This window comes from Rhinopithecus roxellana, chromosome 2, assembly GCF_007565055.1.
Source record: "Rhinopithecus roxellana isolate Shanxi Qingling chromosome 2, ASM756505v1, whole genome shotgun sequence".
Lineage (NCBI taxonomy): Eukaryota > Metazoa > Chordata > Mammalia > Primates > Cercopithecidae > Rhinopithecus > Rhinopithecus roxellana.
The window spans coordinates 31,093,720-31,114,606 of NC_044550.1; the positions used below are offsets into that span (position 1 = coordinate 31,093,720).

General features: G+C 37.8%; 1 protein-coding gene across 3 annotated transcripts in view; it reads right to left on the reverse strand.

Moving 5' to 3' along the window:
* SEC24D (SEC24 homolog D, COPII coat complex component) overlaps positions 1 to 20,887 on the reverse strand; it is a 112,332-nt gene that overhangs the window by 58,636 nt on the left and 32,809 nt on the right. For all 3 annotated transcript variants that reach the window (XM_010364856.2, XM_030917614.1, XM_030917622.1), the window contains exon 8: positions 14,981 to 15,108. In XM_010364856.2, coding sequence (XP_010363158.2) covers positions 14,981 to 15,108 — 128 coding nt within the window. The remainder of the gene's footprint in view (positions 1 to 14,980; positions 15,109 to 20,887) is intronic.

Below are 20,887 nucleotides of genomic sequence, written 5' to 3' on the forward strand. Positions count from 1 at the left end.
ACTTTCAACACTATGTTGAATGGGAGTGGTGAGAGAGGGCATCCTCTTGCTTCTCTAGTTCTTTTAATTGTGATGTTAGGGTGTCGATTTTAGATCTTTCCTCCTTTCTCTTATTGGCATTTAGTGCTATAAATTTCCCTCTACATACTCCTTTAAATGTGTCCCAGAGATTATAGTATGTTGTGTTTTTGTTCTCATTGGTTTCAATGAACATCTTTATTTCTGCCTTCATTTCGTTATTTACCCAGTAGTCACTCAGGAGCAGGATCTTCAGTTTCCATGCAGTTGTGTGGTTTTTGAGTGAGTTTCTTAATCCTGAGGTCTAATTTGATTGCATGTAGTCTGAGTGACAGTTTGTTGTGACTTCTGTTCTTTTACATTTGCTGAGGAGTGCTTTACTTCCAAATATGTGGTCAGTTTTTGAATAAGTGCGACGTGGTGCTGAGAAGAATGTATATTCTGTTGATTTGGGGTGGAGAGTTCTGTAGATGTCTATTAGGTCTGCTTGGTGCAGAGATGAGTTCAACTCCTGGATATCCTTGTTAACCTTCTATCTCATTGATCTGTCTAATGTTGACAGTGGGGTGTTGAAGTCTCCCATTATTATTGTATGGGAGTCTAAGTCTCTTTGTAAGTCTCTAAGGACTTGATTTATGAATCTGGGTGCTCCTGTATTGGGTGCATATATATTTAGGATAGTTAGCTCTTCCTGTTGAATTGATCCCGTTACCATTATGTAATGGCCTTCTTTGTCTCTTTTGATCTTTGTTGGTTTAAAGGCTGTTTTATCAGAGAGTAGGATGGCAACCCTTGCTTTTTTTTGCTTTCTGTTTACTTGGTAGATCTTCCTCCATCCCTTTATTTTGAGCCTATGTTTGTCTCTGCATGTGAGATGGGACTCCTGAATATAGCACACTGATGGGTCTTGACTCTTTATTCAATTTGCCAGTATGTGTCTTTTAATTGGGGGCATTTAGTCCATTTACATTTAAGGTTAATATTGTTATGGGTGAATTTCATCCTGACATTATGATGTTAGCTGGTTATTTTGCCCATTAGTTGATGCAGTTTCTTCCTAGCATCGATGGTCTTTACAATTTGGCGTGTTTTTGCAATGGCTGGTACCGGTTGTTCCTTTCTATGCTTAGTGCTTCTTTCAGGACCTCATGTAAGGCAGGCTGGGTGGTGACAAAATCCCTCAGCATTTGCTTGTCTGTAAAGGATTTTATTTCTCCTTCACTTATGAAGCTTAGTTTGGCTGGATATGAAATTCTGGGTTGAAAATTCTTTTCTTTAAAAATGTTGAATATTGGCCCCCACTCTCTTCTGGCTTGTAGAGTTTCTGCTGAGAGATCTGCTGTTAGTCTCATGGGCTTCCCTTTGTGGGTATCACGACCTTTCTCTCTGGCTGCCCTTAACATTTTTTCCTTCATTTCAGCCTTGGTGAATCTGACAATTATGTGTCTTGGGGTTGCTCTTCTCGAGGAGTATCTTTGTGGTGTTCTCTGTATTTCCTGAATTTGAATGTTGGCCTGTCTTGCTAGGTTGGGGAAGTTCTCCTGGATAATATCTTGAAGAGTGTTTTCCAACTTGGTTCCATTCTCCCTGTCATTTTCAGGTACCCCAATCAGATGCAGATTTGGTCTTTTCACATAATGAAAAAAGGGGGCTTTGTTTGTTTCTTTTTACTCTTTTTTCTCTAAACTTCTCTTCTTGCTTTATTTCATTAATTTGATCTTCAGTTACTGATACCCTTTCTCCAGAAGTGGAGAAAACAGAGGCAGCAGGCCTTGCTGAGCTGTGGGGCGCTCCGCCCAATTCAAGTTTCCCTGGCTGCTTTGTTTATCTACTCAAGCCTCAGCAATGGTGTATGCCCCTCCCCCTGCCAGGCTGCTGCCTCGCAGGTCGCAGGTCAATCTCAGACTGCTGCACTAGCAGTGAGCAAGACTCCTTGGGTGTGATACCCGCCAAGCCAGGCACGGGATATAATCTCCTGGTGTGCCGTTTGCTAAGACTGTTGGAAAAGTGCAGTATTTTGGTGGGAATGTCTCGTTTTTTCCAGGTACAGTCTGTCACGGCTTCCCTTGGCTAGGAAAGGGAAATCCTCCAACCCCTTGCACTTCTCAGGTGAGGCGATGCCCTACCCGGCTTTGGCTCACCCTCCATGGGCTGCACTCACTGTCCAACCAGTCCCAGTGAGATGAACCGGGTACCTCCGTTGGAAATGCAGAAATCACCCACCTTCCACGTCGATCACACTGGGAGCTGCAGACCACAGCTGTTCCTATTCAGCCATCTTGGAACGGACCCCTGAGGGTCTGAATTTAAATGACACCTTCTCAATAAGGCCTGCCCTGAACACCCTATTTAATCGACAAAACCCACACCCCACCTTCTCCCAGGCAGATGTCATTCCCCAAGTCTGCTCTACTTTTTCCTTCCTCCATAGCCTCAGATAACCTTACCAGTTTCACTGTCTAGTCTCCATTAAAATGTAAGCTCCGTGAGGGCAGAGATCTTTGTCCACTGTGTTCACTGACATATCTCAAGTGCCAAGAACAGTATCCGGCACATACTGGGAGAACAATAAGTATTCATTGAATTGAACTGGTTATTCTTAAATTCATTTTGAAATAAGGCGACATAAAGTATTTCATAAAAATGGTCATAGTTTATAAACTATCATATCAAATAACCATGGATTATTGTCTAGATTAAGGTATATGAGGTGACTGAAAACATCACTAAAATCCCAGGAGTGATTATACAAGTGACATAAACAAAGTCTTTCATAAAAATGGTCACGCTTTATAAACTATCATATCAAATAACAATGCATTATTGTCCAGATTATGGTATATGAGATGACTGAAAACATCACTAAAATCCCAGGAGTGATTATACAATTATAAATACAAGTATAAAACTGTTTCCGTAAAGAAGCTTAACAGAACTCAAACCAAATGATCAACTGCCTTTAGAGTAGACACCTATGGAAGCTATGCATTTGTCCAAATATGTCTAAAATTTTCTCTACAAATTCCTTTCAGAGTGGAAAAAAATATAGGACTCTAAGGGTCACACAGTTCAATCTGTTATCGATGTAAACACTGGAGACTGGCCAGGCATAGTAGTTCATGCCTGTAATCCCAGCAATTTGGGAGGCTGAGGCGGGCAGATCATTTGAGCTCAGGAGATCAAGACTAGTCTGGCCAACATGGCGAAACCTCATCTCTATTTAAACAGAAGAAAACATTGCTGACTAATCATCCTCCGTGCTCTGGCTGGGCTACTTCCAGTAATACAGCAAATCATCTTTGGTGAGTTAATTTGATTTGGGCATACAGCCAAAAATCATTTGAAGGAGAGCATTTTTGAAAACAGGGTTAAAAAAAAGTTGAGAAAAAATTTTAATTGAAAAAACAGATGACCAATTCAAAAGCATTTTGAGAAATAAATACATTTATATATTTATTCGATATCAATAAACTGAAATAAGAGGAAAGACGACTTCTTATCAGAAATAAAAGTTGATAAATATGAAACATTTTCTATTCTTTTCTGTAAGAAAGAAGAAATATAGACAAAATTATGTTTGAACTACTTAAAGAATTTTTCAAAACTTTTCAAACCATAGAGGACAAGGGAGTATGGGATGTAGTAAACCAAAAAAACTTAAATCTCATTCCATGTTAGACTACAATGTACTTTAATTTACAGTTTAGGATAAAAGAAAGTAGTATCTGTGGTAGATGAACTCCAGGATATCTACAGACACTAGATTTGATAATTATGGTTCTTCTCTTTTACCTGCATTTTACAGAAATATTTTTCAAGAAAGTAAATGATGGTTGTATTTTCCCAAACAACAAATAACATTTTAAAGATTTTTAAATGCTCTTTTTTGTTACACATACTGCTCATAACATCCTTCCCTGCCTCCACCCCACCCACCAAATACACACAAACACACAAACACACAGTCACAAATACTATATACCTTCCTCTGTGAGATGATATTGAGAGAAACACTGCAGTGGAGGGGAATAAAAGTGAAAACTAAGCTAAACTTTATGGAGAATTTTACTGTCCTGCAAATTCCTTATGCAACTGTTATTCTAGTCAGCGCAGCTGTTTTTATCTGCTGGCAACACTAAAGCAATAATCATTTGTAGTGGGTCCCTAAAGGGCTGTTTTTTATAAGAACATATGTGTGGGAAATAAAATATTTTCATTGCTATAGACCACAGAAACTGAACTCAAGCAGACAGCTGGATAAAGAGATGACTCCTAAATACAAGATCCTGGCCTTAGTTTGGCATTTAAATTGTCAATTCCTTTCTTACCTACTTTGTAACACTTTTAGTACCAAATATGGCATTTGTATACAACAAGCTCAATAAATGTTTGAGCATAGGCAGATCTCTCTGGTAAAAATGTCACCAAATTACTTGGCATCAAAATTCTGTACTTCTATATATAAATGATATTGTATGACTAAAATATCATAGTTAAATATTATTTAGCTAAAAATGTTCCATATACTGTTTTAGGTCCTAGAAATGCAATAGTGAGAAAAATCAGATGTGGTCCCTACCCCTGTGAACCCAGCAGGAAAAAGATGTTAGTCAAATCTACATCTCAAAATTGCAAACTGGGATTCATGGTATGAATTGAGCTACAGGGGAGAATGGGGCTGGAGAAGTATCCCAAAAGCTCTCCTCAGGAAGTGACTAAAAGGACAGAATAGTGTGAGGGAGTTGAGGAAAAACCATTCCAGCAAATGCTCGTGAAACACCTTATGAAAAAATAAAGTCTATATAAATGTTTATGTTATGGTGATGCTTATCATTCAAATAATAAGAAACAGAGAAAATAGTGATCTAATATCAAATGACAGATACCATGCAACATTCCTTTAAAGTCAGAGTAATTAAGCCTCTTTCCCATTTATATATGAATATAAATTGTGGAGTCTAACTCAGTTTAGACTTATATAATACTATGTAGCTAGAACCACTGAATGGGTTTGATAACATCCCTCTTAAATGTATACACTTTAAGTCAATATAAATTGTCTGAAGTTTTCATACTTTTCTTTCTTGTATATAGCAGACACCCAAAATCAAGATTATAAGACTAAAATAAAACTTTCCATGGTGAAATTTAATATTGTACAGCAAATAATCATAATACTGATAAAGATAAAACTGGTTTATTTTTAAACAACTACAGGTTAAGGGGTACTATTGTAATTTTACTTACGAAAGAAATAAGGCTCAAAAAAGTAAATGTTTCAAGGTCATTCTGCTAAAATAGAGTCAAGTCATGCACCTAACTCCATCTAACTCCCAAATTCCTGCCCTAGCCACCACATTCATGACAATGCTGTATTCCTGACAAAAAAAAATCACTTCAAAAATAATCTGTGCTTTCAAACATTTCAAGATACAATGTCAAATTAAAAGTTTAGACAGGGTTTTCTTTTCCTACATTTTTCTCTTTCTTCTTTCTTAAAAGTATAATTTTGTTTATTAACTTTTTTAGCCTTTTATTCAATGGGAACTTGATTCCTATGAAGCTTTTTAATACAAACATTAAAATACTTGACTTTCTTGTACTCGATCAGCAAAGACGCACAGCTGCACACATTGTAGATCCTGGTGTTCTTGAATTATCTAAATATCCACACAATTTGACAGAAGTTAGAAGCATGAAGCAAGGTATAGATAGTATATTTCATTGATTCTAAAATCCCTTCAATTCTAAGAGACACCAAACCTTCCAGGTCAACATGACACATTGCTAAGAAGCCTTTGTTAATAAGGCATATTTCTATTTTTAAAATGTTAAAATATGAGAAAATATGGGTCTTAGAATTGACAGAAATAGCAGCAAAAAGGCTCTAACTCAGTTCCTCGTTTGTGGTGGCTTCTCAATTCTCTCCACTGTTCCACATCCAAGAAGGCTGATTTGGGTCCTCAACCACTAGGGCACAGAAAGTCGTCAAACCCACACTTACATCCACTGAAAACTAAACCATGACAGAATGTTTTCTTTGCATTGTTTCTCCCGAAGTTGTTCCCCATTTAATAAAAGAATACAGATGTACAGGAATCATTCTGTGATTAAGAAAACAAGCTTGGTGCATTTAACTTCTAAAATGTAACTTAAAAAGAATTCAAATGACCTTTGCCCTGACAAATGTGACTCTCCCTACACATGTGCTATAAGGCTAGAACACTGTTCTAAAAGGGGATGATATTCTGTTTTTCAGCTGCCAAACTTTTTCATAGTACTTTTTCGTAGCACTATATAAACAGTGACCAAAAATCTTAAGAGATGAGATTCAGTTTCAAAAGTAACTTGATAAAACAGAGGTGTTTTAAATGTTATATTCATCATTTTATTTCTAAATACGTGCATTTTATATTTCCAAGTTTTTATGTTGATACTTTAAAAATACTTCATTAAAGCAGACAAGATTATGATATACAACTTAAAAAATAAATTCTGGTTTTTGAAGTTCTCATTTAAAAACAAGTAAGTCTTCTTTAAGTTCTTTACAGGCCATGATATTATACAGTAATCAGTTTAATTTCAGAGCATACTTATCACTAAACTAGCTAAATTTAGGCTATATGTGAAAATGTATAGTCTCCCAGCCTTCATGTGTTCTTTTTATTTTTAAAGTTGAGGCTGGATGTGGTGACTCAAGCCTGTAATCCCAGCACTTTGAGAGACCGAGGCAGGTGGTTTGCTTGAGCTAGGAGTTTGAGACCAGCCTGGGCAATATAGCGAGACCCTGTCTTTACAAAAAAGTACAAAAATTAGCCAGGCGTGGTGCATGTGGCTGTGGTCCCTGTTTGGGAGCCTGAGGTGTGAGGATCGCTTGACCCTGGGAGGTGTAGGTTGCAGTGAACAGAGGTTGCACACTGTACTCCAGCCTGGGTCACAGAGTGAAACTGTCTGTTTATAAAAAAATAAATAATGAAATAAAAAAATTAGAGTCGAGGTCTCACTCTGTCACCAGGCTAGAGTGACACTATCATAGCTCATTGCAGTCTCACACTCCTGAGCTCAAGTGATTCTCCTGCCTCAGCCTCCTGAGTAGCTGGGACTACAGGCATGCATCACTGCACCTGGCTACTTAAAAATTTTTTTTTTTTTTTTTTGGTAGATATCGGGTCTCACTTTGTTGCCCAGGCTGGGCACACTCTCCTGGCCTCAAGTGATTATCTGACCTCAGCCTCCCAAGGAGTTGGGATTACAAGTGTCAGTCACCATGCCTAGCCATTTGTTTCTTTTTAAATGAATAATATAATACACTCCAGACTTACACTGAAAGTGCTATACATATGATATCACTTTGGGTTGGGCTGTGAAATTTGTTCACATTAATTTCTAATAACATACAGGACTTCATAAATGGCATCCATGGTGAATGTCCAATAAAACTGGAAAAGTAAGACAGACACTATCAGCTTTCCGGATTTATGAGATAACAGAACCAGACTTCTCCCTCTTAGAAATGGAGCCCCACGGTCACAATACAAGGCACCGTGGAGACCTGAAATCATTTCCTGGCTCCTAATCCAGTGTTCCACCATTTGGCTACTGTGCTTTGGAAAAAGTAGCCAGTTTTTATTGGTTCTGAAAATATCTTGGTCCAAAATTCATCCAATTGTTTTACTGTTCTGTCCTTTATAATGAAACAGAACCTTTCTCATGAACATGCGATAGAAGAAACTGAGTTAATTCTCCCACACTGTTGAGGAACTTGTAAAAATTACATTGTCTTTCAAATGATTTTTTCTTTACCCACAGAGTTTGTTAGAGAGGTGAACAGGGTTATAAATGAAGTTTGTAGTCATTTAAAAGTAAGACATGAAATATCCAAAGTAGGATGAAAAAAATGTTTATTTCATTAGCAACATGTTTATCAGTAGACCCAACTGCTACCAAGGAACAACTAAGATTCACCATGCTAAAAAAAAATTAGAGGCCTAAAATACCTACAAATCACCCACCATTCTGTGATACGGTTTATTTTTTGTCTTTTAAATGTCTCTACAACCCTGAGGAGAGTGCATTTATTCAACTAAGACCTCTATGCCCAGCCCACTGCTGAACTCTGGATAGTCTTTGCCTTCAAGGAGTACTAAGCAGAGGCTTAAAGTCAAAAAGACTTTAAGAACTTAAAATGGTTTCAAGATATTTCAAGATAACTTGTAAGTTTCTAGGAAGAGCAAGAGGCTCATTGCTAAAACTTTAGCCAGCAAGAAAAATAAATAGTTTTTTACTGAAATTTGGAATTTCAGCAGTATCACTTACCAGCGAGTAACTTTAATAGCCCCAGAACCTGTGGAGCTTCATCATCTATAAAAGTGGGATTACACCTACCACACAAGCTGCTATCTTCCTAAAAGAAGGAGACATAGTCATCGTGAATAAACTACTACAGTGAGGCACTATAAATTCTGCTAGAACTATGTCAACCCATGCAAGCAAGACTAGCTGAAAAGTCAAATGTATAACCAGCAATTCGTTTTGCAGGTGACAGATGTAAAGACCATCATTGACATAACGCACTGGTGTTGGGCTTATTCTCTAACAGAATTTTCCTTTCTTGTTAATTCCATTAATTAGTTCCTTGACATCCATTCCTTTTTCCCCCACAACGATACCTTCTTTAGACCTACAGAATCAATATATAAACAATCATTAACAAGAAAGATTTAAACAGCATGTATTTATTGATTGATTGATTGATTGATTGATTGAGATGGAGTCTTACTCTGTTGCCCAGGCTGGAGTGCAGTGGCTCAAACTCACTCACTGCAACCTCCTGCTCCCGAGTTCAAGTGATTCTCCTGCCTCAGCCTCCCAAGTAGCTGGGACTACAGGCACGTGCCACCATGCCCAGCTAATTTTTTGTATTTTTAGTAGAGATGGGGTTTCACGTGTTAGCCAGGATGGTCTTGATCTCCTGACCTCGAGATCTACCCACCTCAGCCTCCCAAAGTGCTGGGATTACAGGCGTGAGCCACCGCACCCAGCCTAAACAGTATTTATTAATAGGACAAAGTCCTTATTTATTTGTTAAGTCATAATTCAGGTAAAACTTTCCCTGAAACTAAGCTCCATATAACAATGAAGCTATCCCCATCAGAGCCTTTTTCACATTGTACGAAAGCTAGCTGCATAAGGGAAAATTTTTTAGAAGTCCTAGGCAAGAGTAACCGGTCTTGTTTTTCTTGTTTGCCAAATCCCTAAAGTTCAGCAGAGTTCCTAGCACAGAGTAAGTAAGGGATTAAAACTCAACTGAAATATTGAGTCTTGGATGACAGTTTATCCTTGCTAATTCAATAAGCAAGGAAATTACTTTGACTATTATATCCATTTATAACCAAAAACTACACACAGATATTCCTGAATCTAGTCACAGATGGAGTACAAGCTTCTACCATCTGTTATATAGGTGAAATCACTTAATTGCATGTATATTAGACTATGCACTTGTCCAAAAGATAAACATTTCCTATTTGAGAGAAAAAAATGCAAAATTAAATTAGTTATAATCTTCAGTTCTTTTGCACTGAACTTCTATGCCATACTACCTCAGTTCCTAAAATACAGCATCAAAAATTAAAACACAGTTTACTAAACAAAAGGGTTTACAGCATAACCAATTACTTTTGCTAAAAATATATACCTTACAGTTAATTATACTGACTGTAGGGATGGGTTTCACTTAAAAGACATAAAAAATTAAAACATATGGTAAGGAATACGAAATTTAAACAGTGACAACATAGATATGCCCCTAGAAATAGCAAACATCTCCAAAGCAAATGTTCATAAGGAACATCCTCTCGTCCAAACTGCTTGGGTTAGGTTTATTTTTATAGGCTGTTGCTAACACAATAGCACACTTATAAATGTTGAAACCTGTCAAACAATGGAACCAACTTTAAAAAACACTGTACTAAATAAATACTTTGGTAGATGCCAAAGCAGATTATCTCCAAGGAAAGATTTTAAAATTGCACTAATGATGGCAATACTGGATAAGCAAACATATCCTAAAATTTTACTAACCCCAAAATAAATCATTTATAGTAGAGGAAAATAATTAAGGATGATTTTATATGTAGAATAACAGTGTTCATGTAATACATTTGCTTAGAAAAGATACTTTTAAACTGTTATTTCCCTGATTATGGATTATAAATATCTAAAATCAGCATATCCCTCATTTTCTGTTATTACTTAACTATAACTGTTTAGTTTTTTATGTTTGCCTCACACAATTAAACGATAGTGCCACTTACTGATATGTGGAAAAATAAACAGGTTTGGGGTGCAGAGATCAGAAAATCATTTTTGGACATGTTAAGTTTGAGGTTTCTATGAGGCATCCAAGGAGAGATTTCAGAGAGGCGTTTGGATATGTGAGTATGGGACTGAAAATGTAAAAACGAATGAATGAAAGTAACAGCGCTGTGCTTTAGAGTACTTTAGACACCAGAGTCTGTGTGGGTTTGCATCCTAGCTCTGCTATTTAGCAGCTGTTGACCTTAAGTTTGTTATCTAACTCTGTGCCTCAGTTTACTTATATGTAAAATGGGGATAATAAGTAGACTAATGTGAGAATTAAGTAAATAAACAAATATTTTTAAAACTTATAATTTTGCTTATTATAAATTTTTACTGTTATTATTCCCATCAGTAGCAGCAGCAGCTGTTACAGATACTTAGCCTTTGGAGGGGACAGGGTATCTAAGGAGAGCAGAAAGAAGATCCCAAGTTCAAGCCTTGATGAACCCCCAAATTAGAAATCAGGAAAACAATAAAGGGAACTTAAATGTTCCCTGCCTGTGACGTAGGAAAAATTACACCAAGATGGTATCATGGAAGCCAAAAGAGGAGAGAATCTGTCAAGAAGGCCAAACACTTGGTAGTATACAGACTTGTATCTAGCTAGCTGGTGTAGTAGGGCAGCAATAATTCCCTTATGTTGGTAGCTCTCCAAGTTTAGGTCCAGCTACATGCCCAAAAAGGAAGACACTTTTGAGCACATGCCCCTGAGGAACTTCTTCCTGGTGTGGCAGTATCCCTTTCACAGTCCTTATTTTTTGACTTCTAAGTCTATTTCGACAAATAAATATAAAAGTACTCCTTTACATAAAGAGTGTCTTCATTCAAACCAGGAAGCACTGCTATATAAGGGAAAGTAATTCTTAAATATATTCAGAGTAATTCTATTCTTGAATGTCTAGGGGAAAAGAAAGGGCTTTGTGTAGAGAGAGCCTGAGTGGTGAAAACAGTACTGTCAAATACATTTACATGGTCAGTATTCAGAGTCTCCAACAACATTAAAGGAATAGAGTGAGTTATTTTCACAGGTAGACCTTCTCCCTAAGTCAGATTCCAGAAATAAGTTACCACTCTAACCTCTTCTGTTTAATACTTTGGAAAGCACAGAGATGAAAATGCAGCACAAGTCCTTACTAAAAACACATCTTATGTTGCTGGGTAGGTAGTATTTGGTTAAAACAAACAACTTTGGAAAATAGAAACCATGCCCACTCAGTTTATGTTTAAAATGCATATACACATTTTTGAGAAAGCTTAAACTAATGTTTGAAAGATGTTTTTCAACAGCGACAAAAACATGAAATGCCAGGCTTTATTTTCCAGAAGATATTAGTGAATAATTTTATTGTTAATACTAAGTGACGATAACAAGAAGAAGGTTCCAAACTCTGAGTTTTTTTTCTGCTTCATGCATATTTGACCTGGGTCAGCTTTATCACGAGGAAGGGGTAGGGAGGGGGGTTTTTGCTAGTAGATAGCTGAAAACCATGCAAACTTATTGCCACTAATGAGATGCAGCCAAAACTGACACTATTCATGGGCAGAAATCTCATGTATCCACAATACAGATATACAATAGAATTGCTTCCTATGATATTTTGCTATTTAGATATGCTGCAGGTTTCCGTCAAGGTAGAAATATTATCTTCTGTTTATGAAAATAAAAGATGTCTTTGATAAGGTTCAGAGAGCAAAGGAATAAATAAGTCAGAGGCTGCACATGTGTAGCAATCCCATCCCCCTGAGAGAAGCTGTGGGGATGGTTCTTCTAGGCACACTGATGGCAATACATTTCCTCAATTTTAGGATTCATAATGGTTTCACATTTTTGACATCTGTATGCATCTCAAAATTGATTTTGTATGTATAGTTATAATAATGTTTCTCATATTAATATATTACCCAGCTGTTTTAAAAGAGGTAGCTCTGTAGGCAATAATATGAAATCAGTGCCAGAGATATTAATTTTAAGAAGTACAATGTGTGTACCATTCTATCATTTACATTTACATACTTCTTTTTTAAAAAAGGATAGATACTTTTATGTTGTTATATGCATATTTTATTTCTAGAGGAATCACAAAGAACAGGTAAGGGTTGTATGAAAGGGGAGGAGGCAGAGGTAGGCCGAGGCCTATTTTTCATTGTATACCCTTTTCATCTTTTGATTGTTTATGTTCCACTTATTTAAAAGTACAGTATTTGACTCTTTCAAAAGAAAAGACCAATAATACATACTGTTATGGATACCTGCACATGAAGTCAGTCTATAAAAACTCTTTTTTTATTTTGAGACAGAGTCTCCCTCCGTCGCCAGTCTTGTGAGCCAAGATTGTCGCGTAATCTTGGTCAGGCCGGTCTCAAACTCCTGACCTCAGGTGATCCACCCGCCTTCGCCTTCCAAAGTGCTGGGATTACAGGTGCGAGCCACCACGCCCAGCCTAAAACCTCTTATAGGAGACCAGGGTGTAACAGTATATTCACACAATGAATTACTATTCAGCAATAAAAAAGAAACAGACTATTGATACATGCAACATCATAATGGCTCTTAAAACATTATGTTGAGTAAGAGAACCTTCGTACAATAGTGCATACGTTATGATTCTATTTACATGAAGTGCTAGAATAGGCTAAACAAATCTATCACAGAAAACAATCATAATTGTGGCTGCCAGGGAAGGAAGGTTACGTGAAGGGGTGGGGGTTGCCTAGGAAATGACATGAGATAACTTTCTGGGGTGGCAATTATGTTCTATGTTTTGATAGGTGTCTGGGCTACATAGGTATATACAGTTGTCAAAACTCAATAAATGTTCACTTAAGACATGTACATTTTTATTGTAAATGAACTTTGCCTCAAATGAGAAAATAATCTGCAAGCAAATTTTGAACACTAGTAAATGATGTGCATTCTGGAGTATTTAGAGTGAAGTGTCTAAATGTCTGTAATTTACTTTAAAATGCATCAAAAGAAAAAAGATGGGTTGATGGACAGATGAACATCATGATATGTGACAAAACAAGTATAGTTACATGCTAATGGTAACATCTAGGTGGCAGGGATGTAGGTGTCCACTATGAAATCCTTTTAGATTTTCTGTATGTTTGAAAACTTTCAAAACAAAATGTTGAAAATAGCTTTGAAAGTATTTCTAGTTAAGTTATTCTTTAAAATGCATTCATTGTACATAGTGTCATCTCTTTGTCAATACATATTGGTCTACCACATTCATACTAAGCATAGTGAGTTTAATGAGGTATTTATAAATATTATACTAAATTTCTAGAACCATCATGGAAGAGATTATGGTTAAAATATGTAAAGCAAATACCGAATGTACATCTTGATTTACAAATATGAAACCATACCACACGTCAGTTTGGCTTCTAAAAACAGTTAAATGCCTCTCCCATGACCTACTCTAAGCCAGTTCACTCTACTCCCAAAAAGAAGTGTTAGCAGGACTACACTACATTCATAAGGACAGTGAGTGAAGATCCCAAAGGGTATGAAAGCCACTGCACACATCACACATCTCTCTTTTCTCTCTTCTTTCCCTCACAGGATATAAAGTAAGCCCCACTCACCACAGCTTCCTCCTCCCCTTCCCCACACTGCTTTACTCTCCATACCAGCTGGTATGGTAAGCCCAAGAAAGGGAACGAATCTGTTTTCTCTTGCAGATGCTCTACCTCTTGCTCAGATGCTGCTAGGTGTGCATTAGATCAGCCTACTTCATTAGATCCAAGACTGAGGTTCATGAGGGGAGGGAATACTGGGGCTCCAGCCTTTAGTGCAGCAAGAGGAATCTGTGGTTTGCCCTAGCTTACTGGGATACTGCAATGGGTAATGGTCACAGCTCCAGCTGGAAGTCAAGCTTTTCTTCCCCTGTGTGACTTGCTCTGCTACAGTCCCTGTGTTTCTGTGCGCATGTGGGCATCCACCATTCAGGGGCATCAAAAGAAGGAATGGCAGCAGTGTAGGTTGGAACTGGGTTATTTCTGGAAGCCTAGATCAAATACCCACTGGCAACAAAACTGCAGATTTTCAATGTAAACCACTTATCTTTTTTTCCCACTCAACTATATGTTGCGCACATATTTTCAAACCAATATATACAGATTTATCTACCCCATGCTTTCTAACCTTTAGGTAGGAGTTGATGAGTATCCTGGCCCAGTGATAATTAAAGCAGATGTAGTAAGATCTGCTCTAATAGATCAAGGACTATAGGAGCTATCATCTTCCCTCAGCAGAACACTCACAATGTAAGGGCTCTAAACTAGGGTATCAGGGCCTCATGACAAGTCATGATACTTTTACCGTGGGACACTCTATATTTTCTGTATATATGTGCATTACCACAATAAGCCAAAAACTGACTTAGTCCATCTGTATTTGGTGTACAGGAGGCCAAAAACCATAGCTTGTTGGACTATTTGTTTTCCTGATGAATTCAATCACTAGATGCTTTGTATTATAAAAATATATTCCAGTTTCCTGATTATATGATGGAATAACATACAAGAGCTCTGTAAGAAAAGAGTAATTTTGGAATTGATAAATTGTTGAATTGCTATTATATATCATTCTTACCTCATTTGAAGGAATGGTGGCAAAGGGTTTGATGACAGCAGCTAATGGAATCTGAGCTTGCTTAGCCATATCTGACGTGCATGGAAAACAGTATGTTGTACAACGGATGAATCGAGGACTGGCATTTCCTGAAACATTCAAAAGGATACAGTTAAAATTTATTTAGAAAAAAACTTTCCCTAAGATATTCAAATATTTATAAAGGTACTTCTAGATAACGCATTGCATTATTTCTTATTTGTAAAACTCTCTTCAAGATTTGTTTTTTTAAAAAGTAGTATTGTGCAATTCTACAATCTATATTCTAGGTACACTGTAATTTCTTACAAAATAAAAATACTCTGACTCCTACTGCAAAGATGTAAGTATCTTAGTTACTATTATTTTCCATAAGCAGTCTTAATATAGCATTACTATGGATTTGAGAGGTATTTAGATTCAATGGAAAAAATTAAACAAAGACACACAAATACGAAAGAACAAAATTTTTGAATCAAAGTCATTTCTTCTTCATCCTCTTCTACTTGCTTATGCGAAAGGTAAGCATTTCTATACCATTTCATATTAGCAAGTGATACTTTGTCAAATATGATTCCATTTGACTATTTTTTTCTAAATTTGGATATTGAATTTAGAAATGAAAATTCTACTTGTAATAGAAGTATTGTTTTCAAAAACACCCTAATCTATTTTTAATAGATGTTAGGCTTCTTGACCAAATATCTTTACTTCGTGGCATATCTGAGTGTTAAAACAATATCTATGACATAAAGAATATTTTTATCACTAGAATAACTTGTCTAAAATAAATTTTGAAATAAAATATTATGACTAAAAAAATGTAATCATCAATCAAATGTTCACTGAGTGTCTCCGACATTTCAGGCCCTGTCCTAGGTGCTTGCAGAGCTTATGTTCTTGCAGAGGACACAGATAATGAATATTACGCCTAATAAAAGTAAATTATATAGGACACTAGAAGGTGATAAATGCTGTGAAAAAAGCAAATCTAGCCGGGCGCGATGGCTTACGCCTGTAATCCCAGCACTTTGGGAGCCGAGGCAGGCGGATCATGAGGTCAGAAGATCGAGACCATCCTGGCTAACACGGTGAAACCCCATCTCTACTAAAAATACAAAAAATTAGCCGGGCGTGGTAGTGCGTGCCTGTAGTCCCAGCTACTCGGAGGCTGAGGCAGGAGAATGGTGTGAACCCAGGAGGCGGAGCTTGCAGTGAGCTGAGATGGTGCCACCGCACTCCAGCCTGGGCGATAAAGCGAGACTCCGTCTCAAAAAAAATAAAATAAAAGAGCATATCTAGTGAAGGGGTACCAGGAAGTGGGAGGCAGCTTGCAATTTTAAATACTTACAAGGTATACCTTATTTAAAAGGTAACATCCAAGCAAAGAGTCACCGGAGGCAAGCGATTTACCCAAGCGAGTATCTGGGGAAGGACACGCCCAGAGTAGAGGGACAGCAGGAGGCCCATGGAGCTGGAATGGAGCCACTGTGGTGGGCACCAACTGGTGTGGAGTTCAGCGAAGCAACAGGCCAGATGAGGTAGACTCTTGAGACCATTTTAAGCCCTCTGGCTTTTCTCTCAAAGAAATGAGGAACCACTGATGGTTTTAGAGCAGAGGAGTGTCATGCTGTAATGTAGGTTCCTCTGCCTGCATTTTCAGAATGGATTGCAGTGGGGAAGAGTAGAACCAGGGAGACCATGTGGAGGCTGTTGCAGTACTAGCCCAACAGCAGTAGAAGTGTTGAGATGTGGCTAAATTCTGGATATATTTCGAAGGTACAGTGACTTATTTGTTAAAGGGCATATAAGGTGTGAAGATGTGAGGTGTGAGAGAGCATGACGGTCAAGAATGACTCTAAGGTTGCTGGCCTGAGAAACCAGAAGCATAAAATTGCCATCAACTGACAAAGGAAAGGCTGCAGGAAGGGAAGGGATGTTTTAACAGGTGTGTGGGTGGAGATAAGGAATCTAGTCTGGGACATGTCCAATTTGGGAAATCTATTACACTGTCGAACAGCAATGCTGAGTAGACAATTAGATATGCACATCTGGAGACTGGGCTGAAGTCTGGGCTGGAGATACACACTTGGGAATGCTTAGCATATAGAGATGGTATCTGAAATCATGAAACCAGGTTAAAACCACCACGGGAATAATTATGGCCAAAGAAGAAAAGATGACCAAGTACTGAACCCTGGGGTCCTCCAAGATAAGGAGGTCAGAGAAGGAGGAGAAAGCAGCCAAAGGACTGAGAAGGATGAAACGAGGAGCCTAGCGTCCTGAAGTGAAGTGTAGGATGTATTTCATGCGGAGGCATGATCATCTGTGCCAGATGGTGCTGCTGGAGATCCAAAAGAGGCAGTTTTGGTGGAATGCTGGGGGAAAATCTGCTCAGAGTGAGTTTAAGAGATAACAGAAGGAGAAGAATTGGCAATAGTCCTTTTAAGTTTTGCTGTAGAGGGGTGGAAAGAAAAGAATGCTAGCTGGTAAGGGAAGTGGATCAAGAAAACATTTTTATATTTTAAGATGGGAGAAGGTTTTTTTTTTAAAAAAAGATGGGAATCATTCTGTAGAAAGAAAAACACTGATGATTTAAGAGTAAGAGGGGAGCCTTACTGTGGAAATGTATACTTGAGTAGTGCACAGGGAGAGAGACTGGCTTTCGGCTGGAGCACAGATTGCTCACCAAGGGCCAAATGCAGGCGGGCACAGTGGGAGGATGCATTGAGATTGGGCGTCCATGTGGTGGTGGGGTACACAGAATTTCCTTTCTGAAAGGAGGATGTAAAGCAGCTAAAAGAAAGATGCGAGAGAAGGTAATGCAGGTTTGAAAAAGTGTGAAATAGTCACTAAGGAGGCTGGAAAAGTGAAAAGACTTGGGAAATAGAGTGTGTTGGGAAGTTTATGGTCCTGAGTTTAAATAGAGGTTGCGGCGGGGTTGTGAGCCTTTCTCTGGCCATGTTTCGCTGCACAGATGCAGGCCTGAAATGAATGGAAGGTTGGACTTAAGAAAGCTTTTATTCTGCTCATTTCCAAGCTACTAGTGCTAGATTTCACAGATTTTAGGACAAACTAGAAATCTGGATTTTTATATAATGTACTCTGATTTTTAAATAATGACAATTAATTCAAACAGAAACAAAAGAAATTATTGTGTAGGACAAATTAACATGACTGCAGGCTGAATCCAGTCCTTGGGCTGGACTGCAGAGCATCTGAGAGAAGGGGAAGATATAGTACTAACAACAAGGATAATAATAATAATAGCAGCCAATGTGCTAGACATAATTCTAAGGCTGTTACATGTAAACTCATTTAGCCCCACGATAACTCTATGGATTAATATATTTATAATCCACTTTACTGTGGAGGAAACTGAGACACCGGGAGGTTATGTGACTTTCCAAAAGTCAGAGTTAGTAAGTGGCAAAAGTGGGATTAGAACAAATTATAATTTTCTACAACATCCCAGAAAAATTAAGTCCAGGTCACCAAGGCCTGGAATGCTGGATGAGAGTTGAGACCAACCCTGTCTGCCCATGGGCAACAGTGACATTGTTTTAGCAAGGGAGAAAAAAAAAAACCACCACCACCACCAACCAATGAACCAACCAGAACTTTTTTTTGGCAAGGGTAAAATGATCAAATAAGTAATTGAAGAAAATCAATCTGCCCAAAGTTAGATAGCTTCTAGGAACAGAAAAAGAATAGAGACAGGTAAACTGGTCCATTGCTTTAAGAGCCCAGGTTAGCAGTAATAGAGGAGGAAACCAGATTTTTGGCAGCAGGAATAAAAGTAAAGGAACTCTTAGGTAATATTGATAAATGTAAATACACTTGAACGCTTAATAGTGTTTGTTTCATATTTAAACAAAACTTTATTATCATCATCACAAAATGTTATATAGATGATGAACTAAGAATTTTAAAAGTATTTTAAAGTTTATTTTAATTTTCCATTGCACTCAATTATATTCCTTAGAATTACCAATAAAATATTGAAGCTGGATATTTGTTACCCTTAAAGGGTTTATTTTTTGATAGTGAAATATGCATAAATGAATGAGCTCTGAAGGTGACTAAACAAATGCTTCGTTCAGGAAGATAATGCACATAAAGAATAAAATTTGAAAAAGCAATTGAGAATTTGTTTTTATAAACAGGTATACGACAGTGGGGCATAAAAAGTCTAGCTACCGTGGATAATTTAGCAACCTCAGGAACTACAACTTGAAACTTTTTGAGTGCTTCATAAAGAGCATTATGGGATAATTTTACTGAAAACATTCAACAAATTCATTCCACAAACATTTACTAAGCTAAACTCCAGGCAAGGGCTTAGAAACAGAATAGAGTGAAGTCTCTGGCTTCGCAATCTAGTTGGAAAGAGTAACAGTAAAAATAGATCATTGCAACATAGCATGGTAAGCATCACAGAAGAGCAAATAGATTAAGAAATAGAAGAAGGGAGGCAATGACTCTGTCACTTAGACCAGAACTGACTACACAAAGGATGAGGTCATTGAACAGGGTCTTAAAGGATGCGAACCAAAGGACAAGTGGAATCTTAAAATAAGATCCTGGAGCCAAAGGCAAAGGAGTAATATTTTAAAGTTTAAGAATATTTTAAACTTTTCTTTATTGGCTCTGATCCTAACCAGCTGTACGGCCTTGGGCAAGCCACTTAACCTCCCTGGGCCTTACCCTTACATCTGTAAAGTGAGAGAGCTGAGCAAAGAAAGTCCAAGGTTCCTTCCAACTCTGTGTTCTGCTTATATCTGTGAATGTCTGTACATGTCTGAGAATCTTGAGCTACATCCTAAAAAGCTTATTACTATTGGCAAATAAGCCAGGTCAGACAAAGGGGCTTCATAGCAAAAGGGTATGACTGGGCCAATTTTGGGACTTCATACCTAGGCAGCTCTCTCCTCTTGCCAAGGGTTAGACTGCAGGCTAAGGAGAGAGAACAATGACTGAAACCCTGCCACCTTACTAGTCCTGCCTGCTCACCCACTCCTTCCCTCGTACTCTTTCCATACTATATGATCCAGCAATTTCACTTCTAGGTACAGTATATACTCCAAAGAAATGAAAGCAGGGGCTCGCACAGATACTTGTACATAAATATTCACAGCAGCATTCCTCACAATAGCCAAAAGGTGGAAACAACCCAAATGTCCTTCAACAGATGAATGGAAAACAAAATGTGGTATGTATAAAAAATGGAATGTTATGTAGCCTTAAAAAGGAATGAAATTCTGATATATGCTACAAGGTAGATGAACCTTGAAAATATTAAGTAAAATAAACCAGACAGAAAAGGGCAAATACTGCATGATTCACTCAAATGAGGCGCCCAGAGTAGGCAAACTCAAAGACATAGAACCTAGAATAGAGTCTACCAGGGGATGGGTAGGGTGGAAGAATGGGGAGTTATTGTTTAATGGGTACAGAGTTTCAGGGTGGGATGATTTGTTTTTAAAGTTCTAGAAACAAGTAATAAGAATGATTTGGTTGCACGTTGTGAATGTAATTAAGGCCACTGAATTGTACACTTAAAAATTGTTAAAATAATAAATTTTATGTTATATATATAGATTTGACCACAATTTAAAAACTACCCACAAGTCCCTCAAAAAACAAAAACCTATGCACATGCTGTTACTTGACATGTACTATGCTCTCTCCCACTATGATACTTTAGCACATTCACCTCCTCTGCCTGGCAACCCTCCCCTCCCCCACCTCCCTAGTCTTGTGGGTTACACTTGCTTGCTAAAGACACAGTGTGGGTGTCCCCGCCTCGAGCAAGACAGGCTGGGTCAGTTATCTGGTTGGTGACCTCACATTTAAGTTCCCATGGCAACATGTTGTTTATCTTTCTAT